Source organism: Nyctibius grandis, chromosome 4 (genome assembly GCF_013368605.1).
Source record: "Nyctibius grandis isolate bNycGra1 chromosome 4, bNycGra1.pri, whole genome shotgun sequence".
NCBI lineage: Eukaryota > Metazoa > Chordata > Aves > Nyctibiiformes > Nyctibiidae > Nyctibius > Nyctibius grandis.
Window position 1 is genome coordinate 59,827,246 of NC_090661.1, and position 26,174 is coordinate 59,853,419.

Here is a 26,174-nt window from a genome sequence, read left to right on the forward strand (position 1 = left end):
TTTAGTATTCCTGTGGGATTCTGGGACATCCATTTGGCAGGGTATCATCAGCAGATCAAAGGTAGTGGTAGCAGCAGAACTGGCTTCAGGTAGTGGCAACTGCCCCCCTCCTTCTGCTGTGTTTCTGGCTGCATGCTTTGGATTGTGTGTGCCTGCTGGGAGCCTAATCCCACACTTTCCACCTGCACACTGGATCCCAGCTCTTTTCCGCAACAAACAGGGATGCGATCCTACCTGCTGAAGCCCCCTGAGCTCCCGGCCTGGCAGCGCAGCCGGCTCTCTGCAGTAACGACTGGTGGGAGGCACTCGCCCCACGCCCTGGGACTGCGACTCTCGAACGCAGCTCGCAGAGGTGATTGCATCCCTGCATGTACTGACTTGAGATACAGGGCAAGCTCTTCCATAAATTTAGTAGCAGCAACAGCTGCCTGCGTTGCAGGGACTTGTCCATGGGCAGTCAGGAGGCAGTTGGGAGGCCCTGGTCCATGCTGGGGTTTTTAAATACTTTTTTCTCTGCAAATTTTTAGCACCATTTTGATTTCTTGAGAGAAGGTCCGGCTGAGTTCTGGAGGACTCAGCGCTGCCAAGGGACCCTTTTCCCACCACACCGCTGCTCTGTTCTGTTTGCCAGGCTGCAAGTCTTTCAGAAATCAGATGTGAGCTGCCAAAATAGCAGATGATGTTTCTGCTGTGTGTGCTGTAGTCTATCATAGCACTGGTATTAATCAGGCTTCATGTACAGGTCTCAGCAGCACAACTGTGTCCTTCAGCCCTTGCCCCACTTGACTGTGTAGTCCTCAGCCCCACAGAGCAGCTAAGGAGACCCTGACTGAGGGCTGCAGGGGTAGGGCTGGGTAGATTTTACCTGTGATGGTTGCAGGGGATATCTTCCACTAGACCAGGTTGCTCAAAGCCCCATCCAACCTGACCTTGAACACTTCGAATGATGGGGCATCCACAGCTTCTCTGGGCAACCTGTTCCAGTGTCTCACCAGACACTGAGCAGGTTGAAGATCAGAAGCCTCCAGAACCTGCACCATGAGAGCACAGTCCCTTGCAGAGTTTGTAAGGAAGTGCAGATTTCTTGGGTCTTGTCTTTACTCTGCTGTAGTTGTTTCTGTAGATGAAGTAGGAAGCAGATAGAAATTTCCAACATCTCTGGAAAAATTAGGAAAATTATTAAGCTTTTCTTTTTAAGCTCTGGGAAGTTAGAAAATGTTAGAAATAAGGCTGTGTAATGAAGCTTCAAACACAACTGTTTTATTCATGTGTTACAAGATTTTTTAATTACTTCATCACCCCCTATAATTTTCATAGGAATTGTGCCTCATTCATTTCACAAGACAGACTTTCCCTGAGTCCAATAAATCCAGTAAATGTATTTAATGTAAATTTGAAATCCAGTAAATATAAAGCCAGTAAATTTGATATCCAGTTCAAAAGCCTTTCTTTTTCTGGCAAGAAGAGCTAGTAAGGCATAGAAGTGCTTGCAGTGCAGTAAAAACATATATATAAAAATTAATGATATTTTTCTAGGAATTTTTTTTTAATGAATAAAGATGTGGGAACTGTCACACTGTGAATGATTACTCAAAATGTGCTTTTCAGTAAAATACTTGTGGGTTTTTTGTTTGTTTGTTTTAAATGACAGTGTGCTTATGAAGCTGTCTTGTTTCCATTTAAAAAAAAAAAAAGGGAGGTGTGGATAGAATATTGTTGCTGGGGTTTGTGACTCCCTTGCCTTGGTGGCACTCGCTGCTACAGCTCTTGCTTGTTAGCTTGGGTGTGACTGGGGATGCCTGATCAACCAGATCGTTTTTCGTTTCTCTTAAACTTTTGACTTTGCAAATATGAAATTCTTGGTTTTGGCAAAGAATCAACATTTGGAAACTGTTTGTTACAAATAAGACCATTGAGCGTGAGGAGTTGGATCACTGGCCCAGGGAAGCTGTAGCTCTGGGGGTGAGAATTCTCTGCCATGGAGAGAGCCTGATTTCTGGGGGTTTTCCTAAATGGTCATGTTAAATATTGGGAATATGACCTTCTGATCTGTGTGTCTTACCATGAGATTGTTTATTACAATTGTGTCTTTTACATAACTATTTTCATGCTGAAGCTTTTCTGTACTAGACTTTATTCTTGCCTGTCTTCTGCTAAAATGAAGGGTATTTTGAAGAAGGCATCTCCTGCTTGCCTTGTCTGGCTTAGAAAATTGATGTGCTGTAAGCAGATATTGTTTTCTGAACTATGTCTTCAGTGCAGTAGGGAGAAATGTTTTCCAATCAGTTTCAGCCTTTTTCCCACCTCTTGTAAATCTAGCGATTTCCAAGTTCAGTATGTTGCTCGGCTTACTGCCCATGGAAATCACTGCTCTGTAATGTGTTGAGGAAAGTTACTATACCTGGATGCTGTTTGGGCAACCTTATCACTGAAATAATCTTTACGTACTTGGAGACCACTAATCTGTGTCAGGACTGCTTTAAAAATGTACCTGTTTGAATTGTGAATAAAGACTGTAATGTTAAATGGTGTCCTGGCAAGTTTTGAATTTGACTTCTGAAGTTGTAGCCTACAAAAAAAAAGAAAGAGAAAAAAAAATTATCAAAGAGGGAAAGATAAGTAAATAAATAAATAAATTCTAGCTTCACAAGTGAGAACCCTGAAAATATTTAATTTAGTTCAAGTGGCTGTACTTGTCCTGCCTTGTGTCTGTACACTTGGATACAGAGGTCTGACTTGTGCAAGGTCCACCCACATCCAGAGCTAAGAAAGCATAAGAGAACTTTTGCCCTAAAGCTGCATGGCCATATTAGCCTTAAAGGTTTGTCTTTGCTGGTAGGCTCCACCTGATCACAAAGGTTGAAGCTCAGATGCTCGGTCATCACGGGGCGACCCGAGCTTTATCAGCCAGGCTTTCTGCAGGGTTTGTTGGCACTAGTGCTTCAGCTCAGTGCCATTAGGAGATGGCTTTTGGAAAGGATTTGAACTGCACAGCCTTCACCCATCTAATCTCTTAGGTGAAACTCATACAGGAGAAGTACTGACTGCCGCCAGAAGGAAATCAGGCCCAGAAAGTCCTTGAGGGAGAGGAACGGTCACGAGCCAGGCTCTGCTTGGACCTTGGCCTGGGGCTTGTTCCCAGCCAAGGGCGGATCAGGCTCTCTCCCTTTTACTGAGGACTCTCTGTGTAGCCTTGGGGAGATATAAATACTGCATTAGTTATCAAAGCGTATTTGTAAACTTCTTCGACAACTTGGAAGCCTAATAAAATAGATTATCTCTGTCTCCTCCTTCCTCTTCTCCCCCACGAAAACCTGAATTTCTTTTAAAATAGGCCACGTGCACGTCGTTGTAGCATTGCCAAATGCTGCGGAGGATGGGGCAAGCCTTGGAGTACCACCCCTTCGCCCTCCCAGGGCGGCAGGACCACACTTGCGTAATGTGCTGGGAACGGCATCGCAGCTGGGTGAAGAGTGTGACAATACTATGCACCCCGCTGTGGTAAAAATAAGAATATGATCTCATGCTAGGGAATCCAGTTAAAAATAAAAAGAATGCAAATTGTCTTTATTTGGTTTAAAATGCAACTCCTCTAATTAATTTTTCAGATTAAATAAGTTTCTCTGTTTCCTGAAACAAACTTGAAAAAATTTTTTTTTTTTAAGGGTAAGGAATAAAGGGATTTTCTTTCTTCTCTGTATCCTAAAAAGCCCTAAAGCAGCCCTCTTCCTGGTTATTACCAGGACATCTAACACTCTGTCAAGTGCAGTGTCTCTGGCGGTGTTTGAGTCCTTGGAAAGGGCAGTTTGTTCTTTCGGCATTAATGTCAGTAAAGATTTTTTTTTTGCTGGTGAGTGGGAATGTGTGATCTGAAGATTTTAGAATAAAAAATTATATTAGCATAAACTATTAGTTGACTATATATCAAATAATTTTAAATTGTAATTTTGATATCTCTCAGAATTAAAAGAAAGGAAGACTTAACCCTAGTTGAAGATGAAGATGGACAATATGCAAAAAATTCCCGTCTGTTGTGGACATCCTGTGTGCTTTTTTCCCTCTCCCATCCAAGCAAGGCTGTCACTGGTTAATTCAAGTACTTCTCATGAGCACTAGATTAACTGGCAATAGTGAAAAAAATTGTACATTACTGTGAAAGGCAGTAATGAGCAAGACAGGTTTTAAAAGAAGACTTAAAATAGTTTTCTAAATTGGAAAGATTTTTTTTCCTTTAAATATTTAGATTGTGATTTGTCTTTGTGACAACCTGTAATGAAATCTAATGTAATATTGCGTTAATTTCAGAAACTAAAATATTCATGAGGTACAAAGTTCTGAAGAAAAGTCAGACCACTGCTGGAAATGAAGCCATTAGCTGAGAACAAGTAACCAGAGTTTGCAAAAGTGATAAATCTGCTTTTGACATCAATGACCCCTTCTGCAGATGCAGGAGGAATGTGTTGTTCTTTTTGTATTATGTCACTTGGTTTGAGTCTACAGGAAAAAAAATTTAAAGCTGGTAAGCCTTTAAGAAATGTAAATGCAGAATGTTTGGGGGGTTTTATATCTTACAAATAAATGCATTGATTAGAGGCTGAAATTTTCCAATTCTCTATTCTCAAAGGATACACTTATGAAATAAGACAGAACACAAACTATTTCAAAGTGATAACTATGGATCTCTTACTATTGATGTAGTTGCAGTGTTAGTAAATCTTTAATTTCTTACATTGAAAAAGTGTTTTATTTGTTTATGCATTTCTGAAGTTTAGTAGTGTTTTCAATTTGGTTTTTAAAACCTTATGCATATATGATTATGATTTGCATTAAAATGCAGATCATAAGAAATTACAGGTAAAAGTTAATGGTCCAAGTAAATTTGAGTATCAGTTGCCATTATAATATCGAATATGAAAGTTAAGTGAAGAAATGTATGCTAGCGTAAGTAGTTTCTTAAGTGTTTATATAGTACTATCTCTAATGTAACATAAAGGCTGCATTTAATTGCAGATCAACTAGTGGCTGATATGTCTTAGTGGTTTCTTGCTACTGTGAATCAACTTTTGTCTGGGAAAATAACTTAAGTAATACACAACAAACAAGATAAAATTGTTTTGTAATGCATTATCACAGGCTGACATCAGTAACTTTTAAAAGATGTTTTAAATCAGTTTTCTTGCCTTTTAGATCTTTCCTGACTGCAAGTAAAAGTAAATCTTTCTGCTTTGCTTGCATACAGCATAGTTCAAGAATCCAGTTGAGACATCCATTTTTTTTAAAGGCAGTGAAAATATATTGAACTAAGTACTGATAAAGTTTCTAAGGAAACGTTTTGTGTGTACCAATGTGGTGTTTATTTGCACATGGTTTAAAACACATTTAGGAGAAGCAAATCTTGCATCTAAGTTGGTTCTTTTTGTCTAATGGTGCTAAACAAAAGCTGAAGTCTAATTAGCGTACATCGTGTGATGAATTTGAATTCATCCCTTGCTAGTTTTTGTAGGATGATTTGGGTGTTGAGCTGTAGCTGTGACATGGAGAAGAGAGTCATCGTAAATGTTCTCTCATGTTCCACAATCTGCTTTTCTTCTCCTGTTCTTAAGGGTGTGGTAGAGACACATCCTCAGCACATCACCGAGAAGGTAAGATGGTAAAACACAGCCCAGCTCTTCTGCCCTGAGATACCTCTGTTAATTACCGGTTCCTTTCTTTACAAGTTTGTGTTAGGCTGTATCTTCAGCTTCTTAGTTCTCGGCAGATCCCATGGTGTCACTTTTTTTCAAACTACTATCCTTGTGTTAATATTATGCTATAGAAGATCGTCTTTACTCTCCTGGCTTTTGTTCACAATTTTTTTTTTTTATGGTACGGACTGATCTCAGCGTGATGTGGAGGAATGATAATTTGTTAAAATGTTTTCTATTGATTTCTACGTTCAACAGAGCCAGCACAGTAACTGAACTGTAAAGCATTTACATTGGTAGACCTCTTCTGGGGAAAATTCCTCTAATTTATTAATGTGTCAGAAATTTCTTCCATCTTCCACTTAAGCACTATTGGAGAAGATCATTTTTAACTGGTTGATTTCCAAATAGAAGCTCATCTACCATCTGCTGGGGGAAAAACAGTAAGCTGTTGGTTATAGCTCGACAGCTACAGGCAGGCCAAGGGCACATGCTTATAATTTTGCTACAGTGATTGCTGACTAATTAGCCACAAGGAACTTTCTGAGAATTTTCTGTTAAGATCATTTTCTTCTCTCCCATTTTGTTAATGAACACAGTGCACTCAGCTGTGAGGCTCTGAGTGATGATGGCTATTATGGATTTATCCTTTCAAATTCTGCTTCTAATTTTAGGAAGTTATATTCCTTGTCTTTGAGTTTCTAGTGGTAAAACTGTAAAAGGACAAGTTATTCCTCAGTGAATGCTGGGAAATACAGTAATAAGATTTTATAAATACTGGACTACAATAGCTAACTGTATTAGAGGAGGGAAAATACTGTTCACAAAAATAACCATCTGTAGTCCATATATAGTAGATGAACAAATATTTGAATTAGAGTTTTTTTATTAGAGTGGTTTAGAAGTGGTCTGTTCTCACAAGATGATGCTTTACATTTCTGTTCCTGTGGTCTCTTTCAGACCACCTGTCTCTTGGGTTCCCAGTGCAGTCCAGAGTATGGCATTAGGCAGATCTGTGGGATCGAGTTGTCTTCTTCCCATTTCGTCCTACACATACATACCTAGTGAGAACATAGGAAAACTAATCTGGTCTGTTCAGATTACTTACTGTGAGATGTACCTGATTGCACCAAACTAGGGCATCTCCTTGCAGTGCTAATCACTCTTATCTTAAGTACATGCATTAGAATAGGGATTGAACTGAAAAGTTGTCCTACCTGTTCGGAGGCTGTATGCATATATACATATATAAGCTTATAGATAGGCATGGTATTGTTCCTATAGCTATCAGGTTTAAAGAGTGGATGTGATTTCTTGTTCCTCACAGTCAAAGCTTTCCAGCTAAAAAAGCATATATGCTGCTTGCGCTTTTATCCTATTATGTATACTTCTATGTCAAATACTCTAATTGCATTTTGTTATAATAAAGGCCATTCCTTTAGTGTTCAGCTGGCAACCAGTTTTGCTTTCCAAAACTTCATGTAAAGCAACATGGTTTTACAGTTTTAACTGTAGTTAAAGATTTCTGTCTTTTCCCTAACCACACAAAATAAGATTAAATAGGATAACATTATTTTGGGCTTTAAATCCACTTGCTTCTCACAGTGGAAAGCTCTAATCTGGTCAAATCAGGGTCTAGCAGACCAGTCCAGTATGTACCAGACTTTATGATAAGCTGTTGCCCATATGTGTTGTTTTTGTTCCCAAGAGACCAGCCTGGAAAGCTGCTGCTGTGTTTCAGGTATGGTACAATATTTTGTGTTAGAAAAGTGGACGGAGGAAAGATATTTAGTCTGTGCAATACTGTCAACACTAATCTTTTAAACAAAGGAGCTTGGCGTGGTGTTGTCAAAGGAAACTAAACCTGCTGTTTTGTTTTCCCATTGTTCTCTTGCATGGAGAGTCTTTTGTCTGCAACGACTGCTAACACTATGCCCCAGAAATTACTACAAGGAGAATACTTGGTACTTTCCAGATCTTGCATCTAAGCCTGGCAACGGTGTGGTGACTGCATTCCCTTGTTCATGTGCCACAGTGAATTGCTCGTGTTCATTTAGCGAGGTGTTTTCATTTTAAACCTTGGATGGTTCTGTCTCTTCCTGATTCTCCTTTTTCTCTCTGTTGCTGTCAATTCAGACAGACTGTATCTATCAAATAGGTTGTCTGCCTGACTTCTGTGCTCCAGACTCAAAGATGCATGAAATGAACCAAAAAGGGAGGACAGGATTTTGAAGACGTAGAAGGTGCCTGCCACAGAGGGAATTTTTTCTGCACTGTTAGAGTTTCAAGCTAAACAGACGGCATTGAGAGAGGTGAAGCAGAGAGGTCAGTTGAAAGTTAGTGTTAGTGTGACTCCCAGGGAGCTTGAAGAAAATAGTTTAAGTAACTCAATTACTTGCATGATATCTCAGTGATGATGTGGGCAGGAGAAGAGGAGGTTGCCAAGTGTGTACTAAGTGACATGTGCCACATCTGACAGTTTTGCAGAGTTAGTGGAGTCTGAAAAACCTGGCCTTTACGTGTGGAAAAATGTTTCTGGAAGTGTAGCATCTTCACGGTTCTTACCTACTTGCTGGGTCAAATCCAGTCTATAGTTCTCCCTGTCTAAATTCAGCAGTGGGATTGTGCTTTTTTGTTTGCTTATTTTTAAATAAATTCTATTCTCTAACTTTCCTTTGGTGTCATGGGCTTTCTCAGCAGCTACTGTGCTCCACTATACAGTAGGCTGCATGCTGGGGGCGCGGAATTCCTTTCTGTCCATGTGCATGTTTCATAAGGCTCTAGTAGCGGTCCTGAATTTCATAGTGATTTCTGAGGTATGTAAATAGTTGTACACATTAATTTCGGGAGAAGTGCAAAGTGTGATAAACTTACTGATATCTCTCAATGACGGACAGCATTCCTACCATTTAAGCTCAGTTCAGGCTTGTTGGCACAATCTATATCTTTATGCTAGAAGGGCATCTCTGTGTGCAGGTGATGCTGACTTTTCACTGCCATCTTTTGCCACGTCTTCCATCATGTGGGTTATCTTTAATTTTGCCGGAGACCGCTGCTGGAATCTGCTATCCCCAGAAGGCCTTAGATTTTCTTTTCTGATGTCCTGCAGAGTGTTCTAAATTTAGGGACAAACTCTGGCGACGACTTTAAGATGCTGCTTTTAAAGCGTATTATAATAGTGTCTAGCAACCACACCCCCATTGTGCTTGGTACTTTACAAACCTAAAATGCACAGAATATATCCTCAAAAGTTTTGAAAGCACTTCGTGTACAATTTGATCCTGTTAATTGGTGCTTCAAAGAGGACCCTGTAGATTGAATAAACTCAGATTTGTTTGCCAGTCTTTTGAGAATCAGTACCTAATGGTTCCACTACATAATCAGCTGCCATGGTCTGAGCTGAACAAGACAGTCTCAAAATTAGTGTCTACATAAGGCAAAGGTGGAATATGTTTAATGCAGTAGTTCTTCTGGGGGGAAAATGCCAAGTCTATTTTAATTTTAATTATTTCCTACACCATTAATGTACAGTTCAGATTTAGGTTTTCCAGCAGGTAAAATCTGTAGAAAATATTATGCATTTTAATATACTTCTTTCTAACTAGTAGTGTGAGTATGTCACTTTGCTTTAGCCTACGTACAATGGAATAATATTGAAATCATTCTTGTAAACAGCATACATGTCCTGTTGTTGGCTTTGCTTCAGATGTTTCTTCACATTTGGCTTAGTAAAGTAATAAATTGCTGAAAAACTGGAGATGCTCTGGAAGCAGATTAATCATCTGACTCAGTATTGTCCTTCAGTTTGCCACAAGAAATCTTTCCAATCTATGAGATCATGGATTAGCTGGTTGGAAAATTTAAAGAGAGGCATGAAGAACATTCCCTTTTTTTGCTGCCTTCTCTTTGAAACCTGCAGAATCTCAGCAAAGCATAAATGACGAATGCTCTTCTTTCCAAGCTTTACCACAAATATGTATTACGATGAAAAATGAAACATCTGAATTGATACCTCCTCATTTTATCTAATTTTGGACATTGTAGGTGGCATTTATCTGATGACATGTAGATTTACATGTTTGAGACAGTGATTTAGACTTGCATTATAATCCATGAAAAGAAAAGAACGCTTGTAGAAAGTGATTAACTTCTGATGTCTAAAACCAGGTTGCATAAATTTCACTTTAAAAGTCCTTTTTCTTCCCATTGATGAAAAAGAGGCCATGATTAATTCTGACATGCTATCGATGCTACCCATGTAGGTGATGCAATGTCTGTTCTGTCTGTCCATGGGCAAAAGTGGTGGTAGTGACTGATGAGTAGATCTAATGCTTCAAGGCAAATTGTTTGGTGAACATCTGTGGTGCGAGTGCACGTGTGCACGTGTCCCTGAAAGGGACAATTTAGCCCCAGGCTGGACCACCCCAAGGCACAGCAGTTGGTGGCCTCTTGGAACCCCACAGCCACCTTCCTCCAAACCCCCTGCCCTTCCCTCTTAGCCCACTCCATGCAAGTTCCTTGAGAGTATACTTTATCCATGAGAAAATGTGGAACTAGGTACTATAAAATGTATAGGCACTTTAAATTTAATTTTAGCTTGGGAACAATAATAATAAGATGGCTCTACTCAGAGTCTGAATTGCATTACAAATGTGTGCTAAAAATCTCCTTGTAAATGGTCTTTGCGGTGAGGATGAGCTGTGTACTGCAGAGGCAGATCACAAGTTAGGCTAACCATATAGCTTTTGCTCGTGGGCAGAGTAGGTGACATCTATTGTGACTTTTTTGTTGTTGTTTGGTTAGTTTATATCATTAATTATTTTTTTTCTTTTCTTATACCATACCACTTTGCTTATTTGGCTGCATTGAAATTACAGCTTTATTGCTCAGCATACTCAGATGTAATGATCTCAACGGCAAGAACATTCCATCCTCTACTTGCATAACAAACAGGTTATGCTTATTTTATAATTGAATTTTGCATTCTTCAGAAAACATGGTTTTATTATATTCGGTGTCTCTTTTCTAGCTTACTTGTATATGCATGCAAAGGGAGGCAAAGTGAAGTGTGACTGGACTCAGTTGCAATCTTACTGAAAGTTGTTACAAATTTTATTCTTTTCTGCATCCTTGGAAGGCAACTGCATCCAGCAAGGTGACCACCATAAAAAAGGAAGTTGTAGGGTTGCAGCAAGGGTGAGGGTTATGTTCACAAGGACCAGGAAGAACAGTGATGGTGGAAGGCGCAGACACGCTGTGTCCAGAGGAAGGGTTTGCTGGTGCCTGTTGGTCAGCGAGGATGGGAGGGGAAGGGTGACGGTGGCAGCTGGGAGAAGGGGGAAGAAGAAAGGGAGATGTACGCCTTAATAGTTACTAGTGGGAGTGATTTCTTATGGGACTGTAAATAAACCTGTGCCACTGATTTACTACTTGAAGATTTATGTTTGGGCAAAATTACTGTTTTTACACACTTAAAAATTAGTGAAATTGATACTTTAATGAGGGTGTTTGTTTCCTTTTAACAAGACTAGATCATTTTAACACCAACTGATTTCTCCCTGGGTTTCCTTCTTCACCCTGAATTTGGGAACTGGCTATTTCTTGTTGACTGAATTCAGAAGAAAACTATGCCGTGCCGTATTGAGTTTGGCAGAATGGCCGAAGTTTGAATTTGGCTTGTATTGGTTAAATCAAGCTTTTGATTTGGTTGCCTATTGTCCAGTATGCTAATCTGTGTTATTTCCAGCTGAGTTAAAGTGTAAAGTCATTAGAGCAGCGTGGGCCTTTTGTTTGTACAAGGAAAGGTTAAGTTCTGCAGGCAGCTCATACTGCTGCCAGCATGGCTGCTAATCTGAGTTTGGGGATTAATTACCTGTAACAGCTGCAGGACAGAGTCCTGTGCTGAGCAGAGAGCCTGATTAGGCCAAAGTCTGGAAAACTTTCTCATGGGGAAAGTTTTTTTTCAGCATTTTTCAGGGACTTGAGTTTTGGTTTAGCTTTTTCAGAACTGGGTACTTACATTTGTGTTCAGCCTAATAATATCCTAATGTTGGTATTTAAACATGCTCTGAAAATCCTGTAACAGAATTAACAAGCAATTTAAACTATATTAGCCTGTAGCTATTTATGGACTGTCAATATTGTTACAGCCTTTGTTTCTGAGTTGTTTCTAATTCAGCTTTTGGTAACTGCAGATAGCTGTTGGGGGTGGGAGGGGTAAGGAAGCCAAAACGCAGTTTACGAACAGATTTCAAAAACAATTTGTATTGGGGTGGTTTGGAAATGAATATATTTTTTTTTTAAATTTTAAATGCAATTTTTCCCCAGGCCCTTCTGCTTAAAAGTTTGTATGTATTAACATTTTTGGACGTGCTTTTAAATGAAGTCAGAAGCTGTTGTTTTCCTGTTTGAAACACTTACTTTGTTTTAAAATTCAACACTAGTTATTATTAAGCACAAGCCATTTAACTTTCATTTTACGCCCTTGTACAAAAGAAGTGGAAAACTCTGGTTTGGAATGGAAGAGAATTAAGTACACAAGAAATGAAAACAAATACCAGCTTCTTTACAAAGAGAGATCGGGTTTAGCAGAAGAAATATGTGCTGTGGACTTGCATTAGGAATAAGGGAGAAGTCAGTTATGATTGTAGATAGTAGCATCAATATTTATTTTTGCTAAAGTATAACTTACTAAGTCTTCAAATGAAAGCTATAATACAATCAGTGCTTGACTAACATTACTTAAAATGATCTAGTAAGTTAATATCCAACTTTTTTTTTTATGTTTCAAGTCCATCTAGTTAAATAAAACCTTGTAACTCTCCTTAAAAACCACACAATTTTTTTTTCCCTAATAGATACTGACTTTGACATCTTTGGCATTGCTTTTGTCTTCCTTTCTTCTTCTTTTTCCTAACTTAATCTTGTAAGAAATTACAGCGTTTCTATGTGATAGGAGCTGGAGTGGAACGAAAGTGCTCTTTTAGGAAAAATATTCTTATTACTAGTTTTGGGTGGAAAGAATGTGTAGTCCTCATCAGGGAGTTGCAGGCTTTAAGCTTCTGTGGTTTATTTTCAAATAATGGGTGAATTGTATGCAAGGTAATTACCCTTTTAAGAATTTGCAGGCTAAGAGTACAATTACCGAGTGATTCTGAATTTATTTAATGTTTCTATTTCAGTCAGAGAGAATGTTCTCATAAAGCTGCTGGTATAAATTAGGGGTTAGCAGGTGGGGTTAATATCTGTTCTCCAGTCTGTGGATGATACCTTCAAAAAGTGTAAGCCTGTCTGTTGCTTGTGTATGTCTAATGTATACATTCTGTCACATATGTGAGAAAGAAAAATCTGTAAGGGTGTGTAGCATCTCAGAGAGTATAGCTCCCTACCTGAATGCCTGCCAGTGCCAGAATGTTGTGTTGAGCAGAACAGTGAAGGGTAATGGCTGATCCCTCCGGTTCAGACATGTAGATAATTGATAGTTGGGCCCAATTAACACTAAGTAGCCCTGAAGCCAACCTTGTTATCACATCTTACTTAAGTGCTCATCGTCTTTATTTATTTATTTATTTTATTTTCATCTCTTCTTTTTGGTCACTTACAAACTTTCTTCCTCAATAGGTCATCAGGTCTGAGAAAAACCTTGGGTTTGCCTGCAGCCAGTTACATAAGGTATTCCTTGATGGTTATACATTGTTGATAATGTGTCTTTTCCTGATCTTTTACTTAGATGACAGTGCCTCTGCTGCAAGCAGTATGGAGGTAACGGATCGCATTGCCTCTCTGGAGCAACGAGTCCAGATGCAGGAAGATGACATCCAGCTGCTTAAATCTGCCCTTGCTGATGTGGTTCGACGCTTGAATATTACAGAGGAACAGCAGGCCATGCAGAACAAGAAAGGACCTACCAAAGGTTTGCATTTCAGATATATGTAAAATAGGTAGTGCAGTTCAATGAGCATTTTATATGTATTAAAATAGGTTATTCTTTAGATCTGTGAAATGCTCAAAATCGACAAATCAAACTTAAAAAAAAGAAATATTGAAATTTAACCTGTTAAAGAGAACACATAAATATCCAAGTGGTTAAATCTGTGAGCCTTCTAAAGTTCTCATGGACGAGCGAAGCATTTCCATGTTCTTACTGCTTAATCCGCTGCCTACATTTAACCATGGCCGCCACTTCCTGACTTTTGATCAAGGTTAGTTTATAAACTCATTGTGGAACGTATCATCTTCTGTGGGTGAAACACTTAAGAGTTTTTTGATCTAACACATTAATTAAGTTTAAGTAAAATGTAACTTTAATTTACTTAAAAATGTCTTAAGTGTCCTTGGATGGTGCAGGCGTAGCCAAAGACAGAGCTCTGAGCTAGCGCAGAGGTGACGTGGCTGAGGAGATGGTGCAACACCAGGTGCTCAGCTACGAAGGAAAGGTAGAGCTGCGGTTGGTGCCTGACCCCATTCCAGTGCAGCAGATGCAGAGCCAGCGAGGTGACAGGTGTGGCAGACATTGCCGCTCGGCAATATGCTGTGCTGCGCTCATGTGCTGCAGCATGCTCTCTCTTGGTTCCGGCTCTGCAAGAATGGGTTTGTCTGTACACAAATCGGAAAAGCTGGAGTTGAACATCCAGCACTTCTCAGTAATAAAGGTTTGTTAGAACCCAACCGGTGTGATTTACTGCAGACTATGAGGTTGCAAAAGCCTGGGAGACTGCCTATCTGCAGCTTGGCAGAAATGCATGAGGTATTTTTAGGCAGTCTTAGGAGTAAGAGTGGTGGCAACCTAGATGTGGAAAGAAAGTATGGCTGACTTCACAGGATCTCTGTTGTCTAAATTAAGAAATTGTTTCTTTTGGAGTCCTGATATGTATTAATATAAATCAAAAACTTAATTCACATCAGAAGTATGATAAGTAATTATGGATTCATAATCTTCTCAGCTGGAAATTAGGACTTCCTTTCATCTCAGTTATATATTTGTGACTTTGCAACAGATATTTACTTTTAGGCATTGGTTTAACAGAATAGGTAAGGAACTACTTCATTAATTTGCTGAACTGAGACATCGTGTTTCTTGTCATGTTCTGTCTGGAGATGAGGAAAGGAGAAAGGGACAGAATTACAGAGCCAGATTAGTTCATCATACATCATGCTAGGTGTTGGGCAGAATATGCAGTAAATGTCTGTGATCTTGTTTTCCTGTTCTCTTCCATTTCTGTTGTATTCTCCTAATTTTGTCTTTGTCTGTTTGATTGCAACAAAAAAAAATTAAGTTAAATGTTACGAAAGATAGCCTCCACTATGATAAAATGTTCCACCAATCTGATTATACAAGAGGCTTTATGTTGCCGGTAAAATAGATATGGAAGAAATAAAGTCTAGTAATTATTACTGAGTTGTAACCAAATCAGTTGTTCTTGCCTGCTGGCTCTACTTAGCAGAATACAGACCAGATTTTCATGGATTCTGTGAGCAGAGTTGAACTCTAAATGAGGAGATGTTTTCTTGGTCATGGCAGATTGTTAAAGCCATAGTTCAATGTACATTGAAGAAAAGCTGCTGTAAGTCTATCTTTCTGCCTTCTATGGCTGGTTTTGGGCTTGATTTCTTTTTTTTTTTTTTTTTAAATGTGTATATGGCATGGATACTTCTTAATGTGTGTGTGAAATGACAGTGTAAAAAGTTTTCATGTGATAATGCAAATGGAGGACTACAAAGCCAATTGCTCATCCGTTACAAGTTACTGAAATGGGTCCTGATGAGTGCCAACTAAGTCCAACTAATTTCTGTAAATAATTGCTACTGTAACGATTTATGTAAAGAACTTTTAATTTAGCTATATATCAGTTGTATCATTAGTGTATTTTCAGCCTTATTAAACATATTCTGTAACATGAGACAGAATCTGAAGTATCCTGATCATTTTTTTCTTCCAGCTGTTTCAAATATGATACGTTTCACACAATGCCCTGTTTTTCCTGTAGTAGGCACGACGACTTTGTAACGGATTGCGTGCAGTTACTTAGTGTAAGACTAAGCTGAATTTCAGTATTGGAATAGCATTACGGAGGCTCCTGATGGAGACTGTTTGGAGAGGGGTTTTGCTTAGACACGGGTGAAACTGGAGCAGCGGCTTCTCGTGTTTTGCCACTTGGGCTGTGTGGGACTCGATCCGTTTTCTCTCCATTAATCAGTTAATGACTAATTCCACATTCAGAATTGTAAAAATTGGAATTTGAGCTCACAAAGTGTCACAAAAATCTCATCCATGCAAACTTGGGTTTGAGGCATATTGTATGCTGCTTCTTTCATTTGATCTGTAGATGAAGTAGATTAGGATTAAAAGCACGTGTGTTAGGGGAAGGTTCGTGCCTTTGGAAAACAGGATCCCTGTGTACTGTTTTAAAGTCTGGAACAAGAAGCTTCATGGGACAGAAGACAACATTTTCTGAGTACTTCAGATTTAAAATTGGTTTCAAGATTTCAAGTTTCAGGCTTTCAAACCTGTACTGGAAAAAAGCTTGAGCTTGTTTTCAGTCTTTGAGTGTGTTCTTGTTCTAGACTTGAGGTACATCACGGGAAGTGAGCTGCTTATCTTGTCCATTTGTCAAGCTCCTTCACTAATGGTGTTTTGGGTTTTTGTTTGGATCAAACAAAAAAACCCCCCTTCATTATTTAATTCAACTACTTGGTGGAGTTCAGTATGGCTTCCTGCCTTTGTTTTACTTGTGTTTGTTGTTCTTTCCTTTTGCAATTATTGTTTTGTTTGTAAACTTAACAGCCCTATTAATCCATAGATCAGAGTATGATTAAAAAAGCTGCTGCTGAGGCTGATAAACATGTCAGTCCTGCTACCACAGGTAAGACCTTGAAGCAACAGAACTTCCACAATAAGTGTTACTGACAAAGCAATAATACCAATGTGTTTGAGTTACTGACTTCTAACAGCAAAGACATGTTTGGGGTTATTTGATTGTTATGTCAGTTACCACTGGTGTGAAATAGCTGTTGTAAATAAAACTAAATAGTTCCAGAGTAAATAGTGGATTAATTGAATAATGTATAGTTTTTCTGTGTGCTGTCTAAGAGTTTCATGGTATTGCTTTCTACACTGGGGCTAGATCTTTAAACCTCCAGCTCCAGAAGTGTGTGTTCTGGATTGACATTGGATTTGAAGCAAAACCTCTGTTAAAGGTTGCAGGGTTTATTCCTGGCTGCTGCTAGTTTCAATTTCGTAAGTTAGGAGAGTAAACAGACTCCAGCTAGTTTTTAATAAGCATTTTTTATATAACTATAAAGAAGGAAAATATTTTATTAATTTGCTTATTTAACTTTAATTGTTGTTCTAATTGGTGATCTCAAAGCCTCATTAAAGTTTTGTGAGCTACAGAAATCTTGTCAGGGAACAAGCCTACAGCTGCTCAACTGTAGCTATCTGCTTCTGTAACACACAACTGAATCAGTTTTATACATACAGATTAATTATGGCAGTGCAGCACTTAGGAAACAAGTAGTAAAGTAAAATGAAACTGTAGAAGGAATGTAATTTGGAAGAATGAGTACTGTAGAAGTAAACAGGATCATGATATCTGAATCCCGTAATTAAAAAAGAATAAATAGAAGCATGAGAAGCCAAAGTACAGGAAGTTTTAAGTGTTTTGTATAAGCTCTAAAGACAGCATTAGTCTGTTAAAATTGATCATGGAATCCAGGGCTGGAAGGCACCATGAATTCATTTGAGTCATCTTTAGCCTTTCCTTAAAGCTTCCTGTAAAATCAGAGAGCCCTTGCTCTTCCTGTCCTTGGTAAAAACGGTACTGTCTCACCCCATCAGTCTTCTGCAGTTACAGGCTCTGAGATCCTCAGTAAGCATGGAGATCTTTTCTTTTCCTTTGTTGAGTTGGTTTCATGTCATCTTTCTGTCTTCTAAACCCAATAAGCCTCGTTCCTTCAATATTTCCTTGTGGGTTGTTTTCTAAATTTCTCCCCTCTGAACAAATAAGTGATGAATACATGACAAGCAAGTATATATTTTAACAAAGTTTCAAAACCTAGTTTCTCTTGAAACTTGCATTCCTGAGTAGACCGTATTTACCAGTCTAATCTTCTCAAGGCACAGGCTTTCACATTTACCTTCTGGTGTTCGATATATGAAAACCTCAGGTGAACAAGTCAATAAGTGCTTGCTGTCAGTGCTACAATAAGATGTTATCATAATATAACCTAGGACTGTATACAATTGTTAATTTTTAGATTTTTTTAATTTTTGCTTTTAGATTATTTATTCTCAGCAGTCTTTTTTCGAAGAACATTTTGTAGGTATTCTCTCTGCTATGCTCTTCCAAGTTCAGTGAAATTTTATCTTGTGTTCCTGAAGTGACTTGTGACTGCTGCCTTTTCTTGGGTGTTGTTTCTCTGAACCCAGAGACTTTTGGCATCTTTACAAAGCCGGCTTGTGATGCGAAGTTCTGTCAAATTTCAAGTGATGTACACAGCTTTCTGCCCTGCTGTAGGGAGGGCACTAGTCCTGTTTGTGTCACTGTTTCAGGGCATGGTCCACTGTAGTTTTCATGTTTGTGCTCATTGCTTGCAGTTTTAACCACTGTTTGGTTTTGCAACTAATTTCTAATGTACTTGAATGGAACTTTTCTGTTATTCTAATATTAATTACAGGTATGGCATCTATGTCACTTATTGAGCCGATGTTTGATTAGAAGAATGTAGGTAGATAATGCCAGCTCGTTAAGTCCACTGTTTTGCTGATTTTAATCGCTTTTTCTGACTAAAGGGTAAAATTCCTTTTGTCAAATGTAAGCCCACATTCTTTAAAAGAAGGAATTTTTTGAGGGAATAATGCTTTCTTAACATATTGTTTGCTTGTTGAAAACCTGCAAAAACATTGAGGGGTAAACAGCAGGAGTTTCTGGGATGGGAACTTGTCTTCATTTCTAGCACTCCTCTGAATGCTGTCGAGGTGGGCAAGAGACAGATGCTCTTTGAAGAAAGCAGGATTGGTTTGGGTGGCAACGGCTACCTTTGCACTTACCAGTAACCTCCTTGCACTAGGACAGAGTTTTACGGGTGAGGCAGGGTATAGAATTGTGTGCTTAAGCCATATGCAGATGATTTGCTTGATATGATTATAAATGAAAAAAAAAATTCCTCCTTGCTAAATCCCTCATCTGTGCTGAATTTGGCAGTATTGAAATAAAAATGGCATACTACACAGATATTTTTAAATATTCTAATGTTGTTTGCTGGAGGAAAAAAAGAAAATAAAATTAAAACAATGATTTAATCTTCTGCTTGTTTTACAGCAAGACCGCTGGTACAAACCCTGCCTTTAAGGACTACTGTTAATAATGGAACTGTGTTAACAAAGAAACCAAGTGGCTCTTTACCTTCCCCATCAGGAACCAGAAAGGAGACTGTATCACCAGCGGCAAAAAGGTACACATCTATCAGAAACCTTGTAATTGCGAAATTGAAAACATATCTCCTCTTTTAAGCTTCTAGATATGTAGTTTTTCTTACTTGCAAAGCAGCAGTCTAAATATTTAGTTTGGAAAGAAAAGGAGAGATGGATTTAATTCTAAGAGGCTTTAAACTTATTTGGACTAATTAGAATTAAGGTTATTAACATGAATATTGAAAGAATGCCCAGTGCTTGGCTACTGGTTTGTGTTGTTTTCTTGCTACTACAGTCTAGCATATAGAGAATAAAGCATTTCTACTGTGCTGTTGCACAATGTGACATGAAAAGTAGTGCAAGAGTTCTTTTAGTAGCTAGTAGAAAATAGGTAGTCTGTAGAGAAACTGTGCTATCATTACAAGTCCGTATGTTACCTTTGGTGGTTTTCTCTCACTAAAAATTATCATAGAAACTGTATGTGCAATGTTAGACACATCTCAGGGAGGAGGAAAATTCTATGCCTTGCACATATTTATGCAAATGGAAACATCCATCTTTAGATATCTTACCATTAGCATATATTTAAGTCCTTTTAAAAATTAACGGCTGTATCTCAATTTGCTTTGTGTGTGTGTAGTTGTTTTTAAGTGGGCTACATATTTCATACATCTAGGTTATAAGGAACGCCATGGATTGGGTGCAGCAAGTTCAGGTTACATGTGACAGTTACTGTGGTACTGATCTGCTGTATGGTTTGCCTGTAAAAGATAATAGCGTGTGTGGGGTTTTTTACATTTCTTTTGTTGTGTGTCATCCTCAGCTTTTTGTAGCGATGATGCTGTCAACTCTGAGGAGGGCAAGTTGTGGAGATGAGAGCGTTAACCTGCTAAGATCTGAGGTCTCTTTTGTAAAGAGAATTTTTCCTTAAAGGGGAGATGGTGACTAAGGATATGCCTCTCTTTGTTGCTGTGTTGAAGGGGACTGATTTTCCAGGAAACTCCAGGTTTTGTTATTGTAGAGGAGAGAGAAGCACTGCCATGCACAGTTCAAATTGGAAAATACCATATTTGTTTGTGTCACACAGATGAACTCCTCTGAGCTGGAGCTCGCTGCAGCTGCAGGTTTTGGCAGGTTTGCCTGAATCAATGCTTAAGAGAAGGAAGGCAAATACTGTACAAACTGTTCCATTATCAGAATTATGTTATCAGAATTTTTAAAATGGGTGGAAGAATCTGCCTTTTGAAAAAGAAAATCTGTTAGTGTTTGAAGAGGAGTACTATTTTGTATATGCTGATTTTTTAAAGAAATTTTGTTCTTTACAAATTATTTTTTCTTACTAATTCTCATAATTTCATTCTCCCTAATAAAGTTTCAAGCAGTAATTATAAAATACTTGAGAGAACACAAGCATTGGCATACTTCACTTGTGTACAGAGAGTGTGATTCCTGAGTCTCTATGCTGCATCTCTAAGATTCAGTGTAGGACTTTCTGCCCCAGAGTAGGGTCGATGAAATGCAGGTAAGGATCATACTCATGCTCTCTCTATTCTAAGAGTCCTTTGTGTAATTCAGGCAGTCCATCAGGTATTGCCTACAGCCTGTAGGCATTATCCTAGCTCAGGATCCCTGTAGATAAGTGACTCCCTGCAGCCCTTCCACCTGACCCATCTGCAGTCTGGATGCCCTGAGTGCCAGTGGGAAAGTCCTTAGGGAGCATTTTTAGACTGTCTTGATTCCTGTATGAGAAAGTCTTCTACGGGATAAGGATTTAATGTCCTTTTATTATGCTTTATCCCTTCTCTTTGCTGAAGTGGATAGACTGAAGGTGCTTTAAATATGCAGTATGAAAATGTGTATTCAGTTTTGGAAAATTAAAAATACACATGGGCAGTTTTGCTGAAATAGATGGACACTTATTAAGAGTCCTTAGGAGAGCAGGGTTATTCCGTGTCCTGAAAAAAGCAGTTTTAAGTCCAGGTGCTGTGGAATTCCTATTCCCTTCAAATGCTCTAAAATTCTGTATTGGTTATACCTGATATGCAAATTTTATTTTTTTATAAATTATATTAAAGTATATTTCTATGCCTTGCTGATAAATATACTTCAACATGAAGAGTGTGGAATGGTAAGGACCTCACCAATTAATTACTCTACAAAACTTTTTTTGGCAAATTAGTCTCTACTTTTAGTAGCTTTTGATAATGAATCTTAAAATAGCTGCTGAGATTTCATGTTTTTATAGTAAATCATGCTCCAAATATTCAATATTTAAGGATTATGTATCAAGTGTTCCAAGTAGCTTACTTGCAAATAGTCAAGTAGATGAATTCATTATGAACTCATTAATATGAATTCATTCATACTTTGTATTTATAATGGACCCTTTTACATTCAGGAACTGTATATGTGTATGCATAACACAGTGATGGAAATATAGCAGCAAGATCAAAAGGCTTTCTTTTTTTTTAAGGGGTAGGACTTATTTATTTGTGTTAAGAAGCTTCACTCAGTGTTGAGCAGTTTACAGATAGTGTGTAATTTTTAATAATTTTTTTAGTTCTGATTTTTGTCATGGTTTTATAGTGCTCTTTTCATATAAGCTGATTCTAAAACTGCTACTAGTTTGTAGTGTAGGTATTCTTCAGTCCAAAATATGGTAATTTGGCATAGCAGCTCTAAATAGATTTAGCTGTTAATTTCAGCTTGGATGCATTTAATAATTTTCCTATACAATACAGATGCAGAACTGAAAAATCTGAATTTTTTCAAAATGTGAAAAAGTAAAATTTGAAAAGCGAAAGAAAAGTAAAAAAAAAAAAAAAAGGAAAGAAAAAATGTATTTTTTTCTGAGTATTCTTTTAAACCTTTGGTCTGCTGTTGTGAATTACAAATATCTGCTAGGATTACTACACTAGAAAAATACAATCTTCAATTTTTTCCTTACCTATGACCTTATCTTCAAAGGGACAAACATCCAGGTTAATCGAGTCCCTCCCAGGTGTTTTACTGAACACAGTTATGAAAAAGTGGATAACTAACTAACTTCTGATTCTGCCATTCTCTGCTACTTTCACAATTTAGGGTAGGAAGTGTGCGACAGCCAATGGGAATTACATCAGTCTGTCCCTTGAAACAAGATGTCGTGCATATTTATATAAATACATGCAAACAGTCTCCGTGGGGACCAAGTGTGCATCCATACATTCCACTGCTTACTGATTGATATGTCTGCAGACACAAGCTCATTTCATACAATAGGTGTATTCAAATGTGTTGGTTAACTCATTTGAGCCCACAGGTTGGCATACTGCTTATCTGCCTTGCTGGATTACCAAGGAGATGTGGTTCAGAGTTCATTACATTTTCTGATTTCCCATTTAGTATTTGAAATGGAAATGACTTCTTCTGGCAGGAATATAAAACTGGAGGTAATAAAAAAGGCTCGAGGCTGAAAGGGTGGAACTAACAGGCTTTTATTTGAGTTCCACCACATATTCTCTCAATGACCTTATGCAAATCATTTAACCTCTATGCATATTGGTTTTCCATATGTAAAACGTGTATCTCTGGTTATCAGTAGATTGTTATAGAGCCTGATGTGATAATTAGATCCAGATCTTGCAAAGTGTTCAGTAACCTCAACTGACTCTGACTTCAATTAGAATTGAGGGCGCCAAACCCCTCTTCAGCATTCAGATCTCGTATAGTGTACCCCCAATTATCCACGTTAAGGAAGGAATGAAATAACCCAAGTAGAGCAAAAGCACAAATACAAAACATAGGTCAATCAGATTATAAAAGTATGTAGTAATAACGCAATGCAAGTTAGGAAGCCTGGTGATGCTGGGACCAAAAATTCTGGTCTGGCACCAATAGGCACTGCCGCGCTCGGGTGATGGGGTGCTGTGTGAACAGAGCTGGGTGGCTTCCAGCTACAAGCCAGATAATGCAGAGCTGAAGTGATTTTGCAATGTGCTGCATAATCACCTGACACAGATAATCAAGAACTGCCAGCCTTTGTAAAGTGCTTCAAAGTCGTCTTCGCAAAAAGCCTTTGCTCAGAGTTTGATTTTAAATTTACTGTATTTACTACTGTTATGCTGTAGAAGTGTGGAAGTATAGAAGCTATTTCAAGTACCAGCTTTTTGAACACTGTCATATTTTTATTCTGAACTTTGTGCATAGAATAATTATTTGACATTTTCATTCAAATAAGGTGAGTTTAGTGTATCGTGAGCAGAACTTTCCCTTCCCCCTGCACTCTTCCTTTCAGATGTAATGTGGCTTGAAGTTCCCAGCTTAACACTAAATTTCTCTTTGGAATTTGGCCAGTGCACAGTAGTAATGTTTTGTGTTCCCTATTAAAATCTAGGGTTTTGTGACTCATCTAGGATAGCTTTGTTTCCAAGAGTTGAGGGGGGAAAAGGAAAAAAAAAATGTAAGGGAGGAGAATGCAGACAGTACCTTTCCCAGTAGGGATGCTGCTGCAGGCTGCAGGCTAGCAAATACTTTGCCTTTCAAAAGGAGACAATCAGTCATTCTTTCTCCCCCAGCAGATTGTAAAGTATTACAATGGTGCAAAACTCTGACAATGGAGATCAAAAGGAAGAAGCTGGAACAAAGAAAACATAAAGAGCTTTGTTTGTAGGGAGAATAAAATACTTTAATATGATAAATTCCTGTTCTTCTAAACTCTAAACACATGGCCCCTAGGAAATTGTTCAGTGGCCTGGAATTAATGTTCTGTGTTCTGTTCTGGGGGGCAGCGATGGTTTGTAACTGGCACACACACAAACTCTGTATCGAACCTTCAATTAAGTCTTCTATTTAACACTTGACACGCAAAGAAATGTTTAAAATAAACGAAATATAAAGTAAAAAGAAATCCCTCCCCACTGAACTTTGAGTGGCAAAACTATTATAGCCCACTTTATGATATCTCTTAACAATTAAAGTTTAGTGCATTTTGCTCAAAGGCATAATGAAATTAAAGTCATATGTTATTCTTGAATTTATTCTAATTGATTTAAATGAGGGTCAGAAAGAGTGCTAGACAAGTTTCAAAATATTAATATCATCAGTTACTGTCTAAGAGCATTGTGTGCTATTTTTCGATTTATTTTATTAAAAAGCGTTTATTCCCTCCCTCCATTTTTGATAATTAAATATATATATTTTTTTAATTTTTGGCCAGATTTGTTTACCACAATTCAGTAATGCAACGATATGAAACATTCATGCTATGCAGTGGTACATGTATGTACAGACGAGGATTTATTTTCTTGTCTTTATTGTTGCTTTTTAAATAGTCTTTGTCTTCTAGCTGGATCATCTGTCTTGTTTCTTCAGATAGCCTCTTTGATTTTCTTTCTTTTATTTTTTGAGTCGTTTTAGAAATGGTCAGTGTATTGGAGCATTGCTGAGATTTTGTCATTCAAAGATACATTGGTGTTCTTAAATGTATGGTTTGAAATGATCAAACATCTAACTGAGTCAATAAGCACTGTGTTGTTTACTCTTGCACATGACTTCATATCTTGAAAGCATGCAATTATGTCTTTTAATGTAAGTTTGCTTTAAATGTCTTGTTTCCACATTTTATTGTTGCATTCACTTTTTATTCTGCTTTGTTTATGCACCTCTCAATCTGGATTAAGCAGGTCTGTGAATCTTCTCAATGCATGCAAACTGAAAAAGCCTGCTCTAAGGTGAGGGATCCTTAATAGCTTTGTAGTGTTGAAGCTCAGTTGTTTTTCCTTTCAATTTCGGTTCAACACATAGAAAGTGGCTGTTTTAGTACAAGCATTAACATGGTAGAACTGTAATTATTGTTCCCATTTTTAACATTTTCAGAAGTACATGTTTACAACTTTCTCATAATTAATAAATGCATTGCAAAACTTAGATAATAATTTTGGTTATGGTATCTGCATTATCTCATGCTAACATTTTTATTATAAGGGTGTTTCATTAGACCACATTGCTGTCTGAAACAAGTTAAAAATTGTGTTACCAAATGTTATCTTTTTAAATAATTTAAAATGCTCTCCTTTCATACCACTAACGTGGAAGCCAAGTTCTGGAATCCAGTTATATTCTTACAAACCTGTAAATTAAATGAATATTTTCTATCATCTTTTAAATTCCTCCTGAGGTGACAGTGTATCTACTGTAGCCATGGATGTAAACACTGGTGTTTAACACTATAGCTACTAAAATGTGTATATGCCAAAACTGAGTTAATATGATGGAGTTATAATCCTCTTTTCCAACCACCTGCTAATACTTCTCACTGGGGTTTTATTGTTGTTGTTGAAAGTTTTAAATAAAATTTGTCAGAAGATAGCATTGCTAATTAGTTTAAGCAGAAATGGGCATAAGCCAAAAGAGTTTAAAAGAACATTGTTCCTGTGGTAAAAGTAGTTTTTATACTCATATAAGACTTCATTATTCAGAAGAAAGATAGCATTACACTTCTAAGCTTTAGTCCCACCCATTCATTTTTTTATCCACAAGTTCATCTTTTGAATGTGGATAGCTATAAAAATAAAACCCCAAGCAACATTAAAATTAGTTTAAAATTGCTGCTGTAACTTACATTTTTTCTAACAATATTATAATTTGGTGGTTTCAATGTAGTCTGATATTTCCTTAACCAGGAAAAGATGCCAAAATAAAGATTTGATCCTGCAAAATCACACAGAAAGGATGTTTTTGCAAGTACAGTATATAAAGCATTGGAAGGACTCATGCTAATAAAGATATTTTATGTGGAGTAAACATTTTCAATATCAAGGCTTTATTTTTTAACTGGAGTAGTATTAAAGTGGATGATGTTATGAGATGCAGGGAGAACAGTTAAATGTTAGTGTATTATTTAATTTACTAGAGGAGGTTTTTTCATGCGTTTGACATTGAGATGACTTGGATAACGTTAGACTTGTGTAGGAGACACTCCTTTCCAAAATGAAGACAGAATTTAAATTCTTTTTACTGTCTTTTGCCTTCTCCTATGAGTGTATTTTGTTCTGTGCCTCTATGTAACTTCGCATTCTGCTTGCTCTCTTACATCGCGC

General features: G+C 37.8%; 1 protein-coding gene across 5 annotated transcripts in view; it reads left to right on the forward strand.

The window, feature by feature from the left end:
• The window catches only part of EML1 (EMAP like 1), a 137,377-nt gene that overhangs the window by 62,017 nt on the left and 49,186 nt on the right, over positions 1-26,174 (forward strand). For 3 of the 5 annotated variants that reach the window (XM_068399835.1, XM_068399832.1, XM_068399833.1), the window contains exons 2-4: positions 13,414-13,596; positions 16,484-16,546; positions 19,004-19,136. In XM_068399835.1, the coding sequence (XP_068255936.1) occupies positions 13,414-13,596; positions 16,484-16,546; positions 19,004-19,136 (379 nt within the window). The remainder of the gene's footprint in view (positions 1-13,413; positions 13,597-16,483; positions 16,547-19,003; positions 19,137-26,174) is intronic. The other 2 variants (XM_068399836.1, XM_068399837.1) reach the window with 1 other exon arrangement.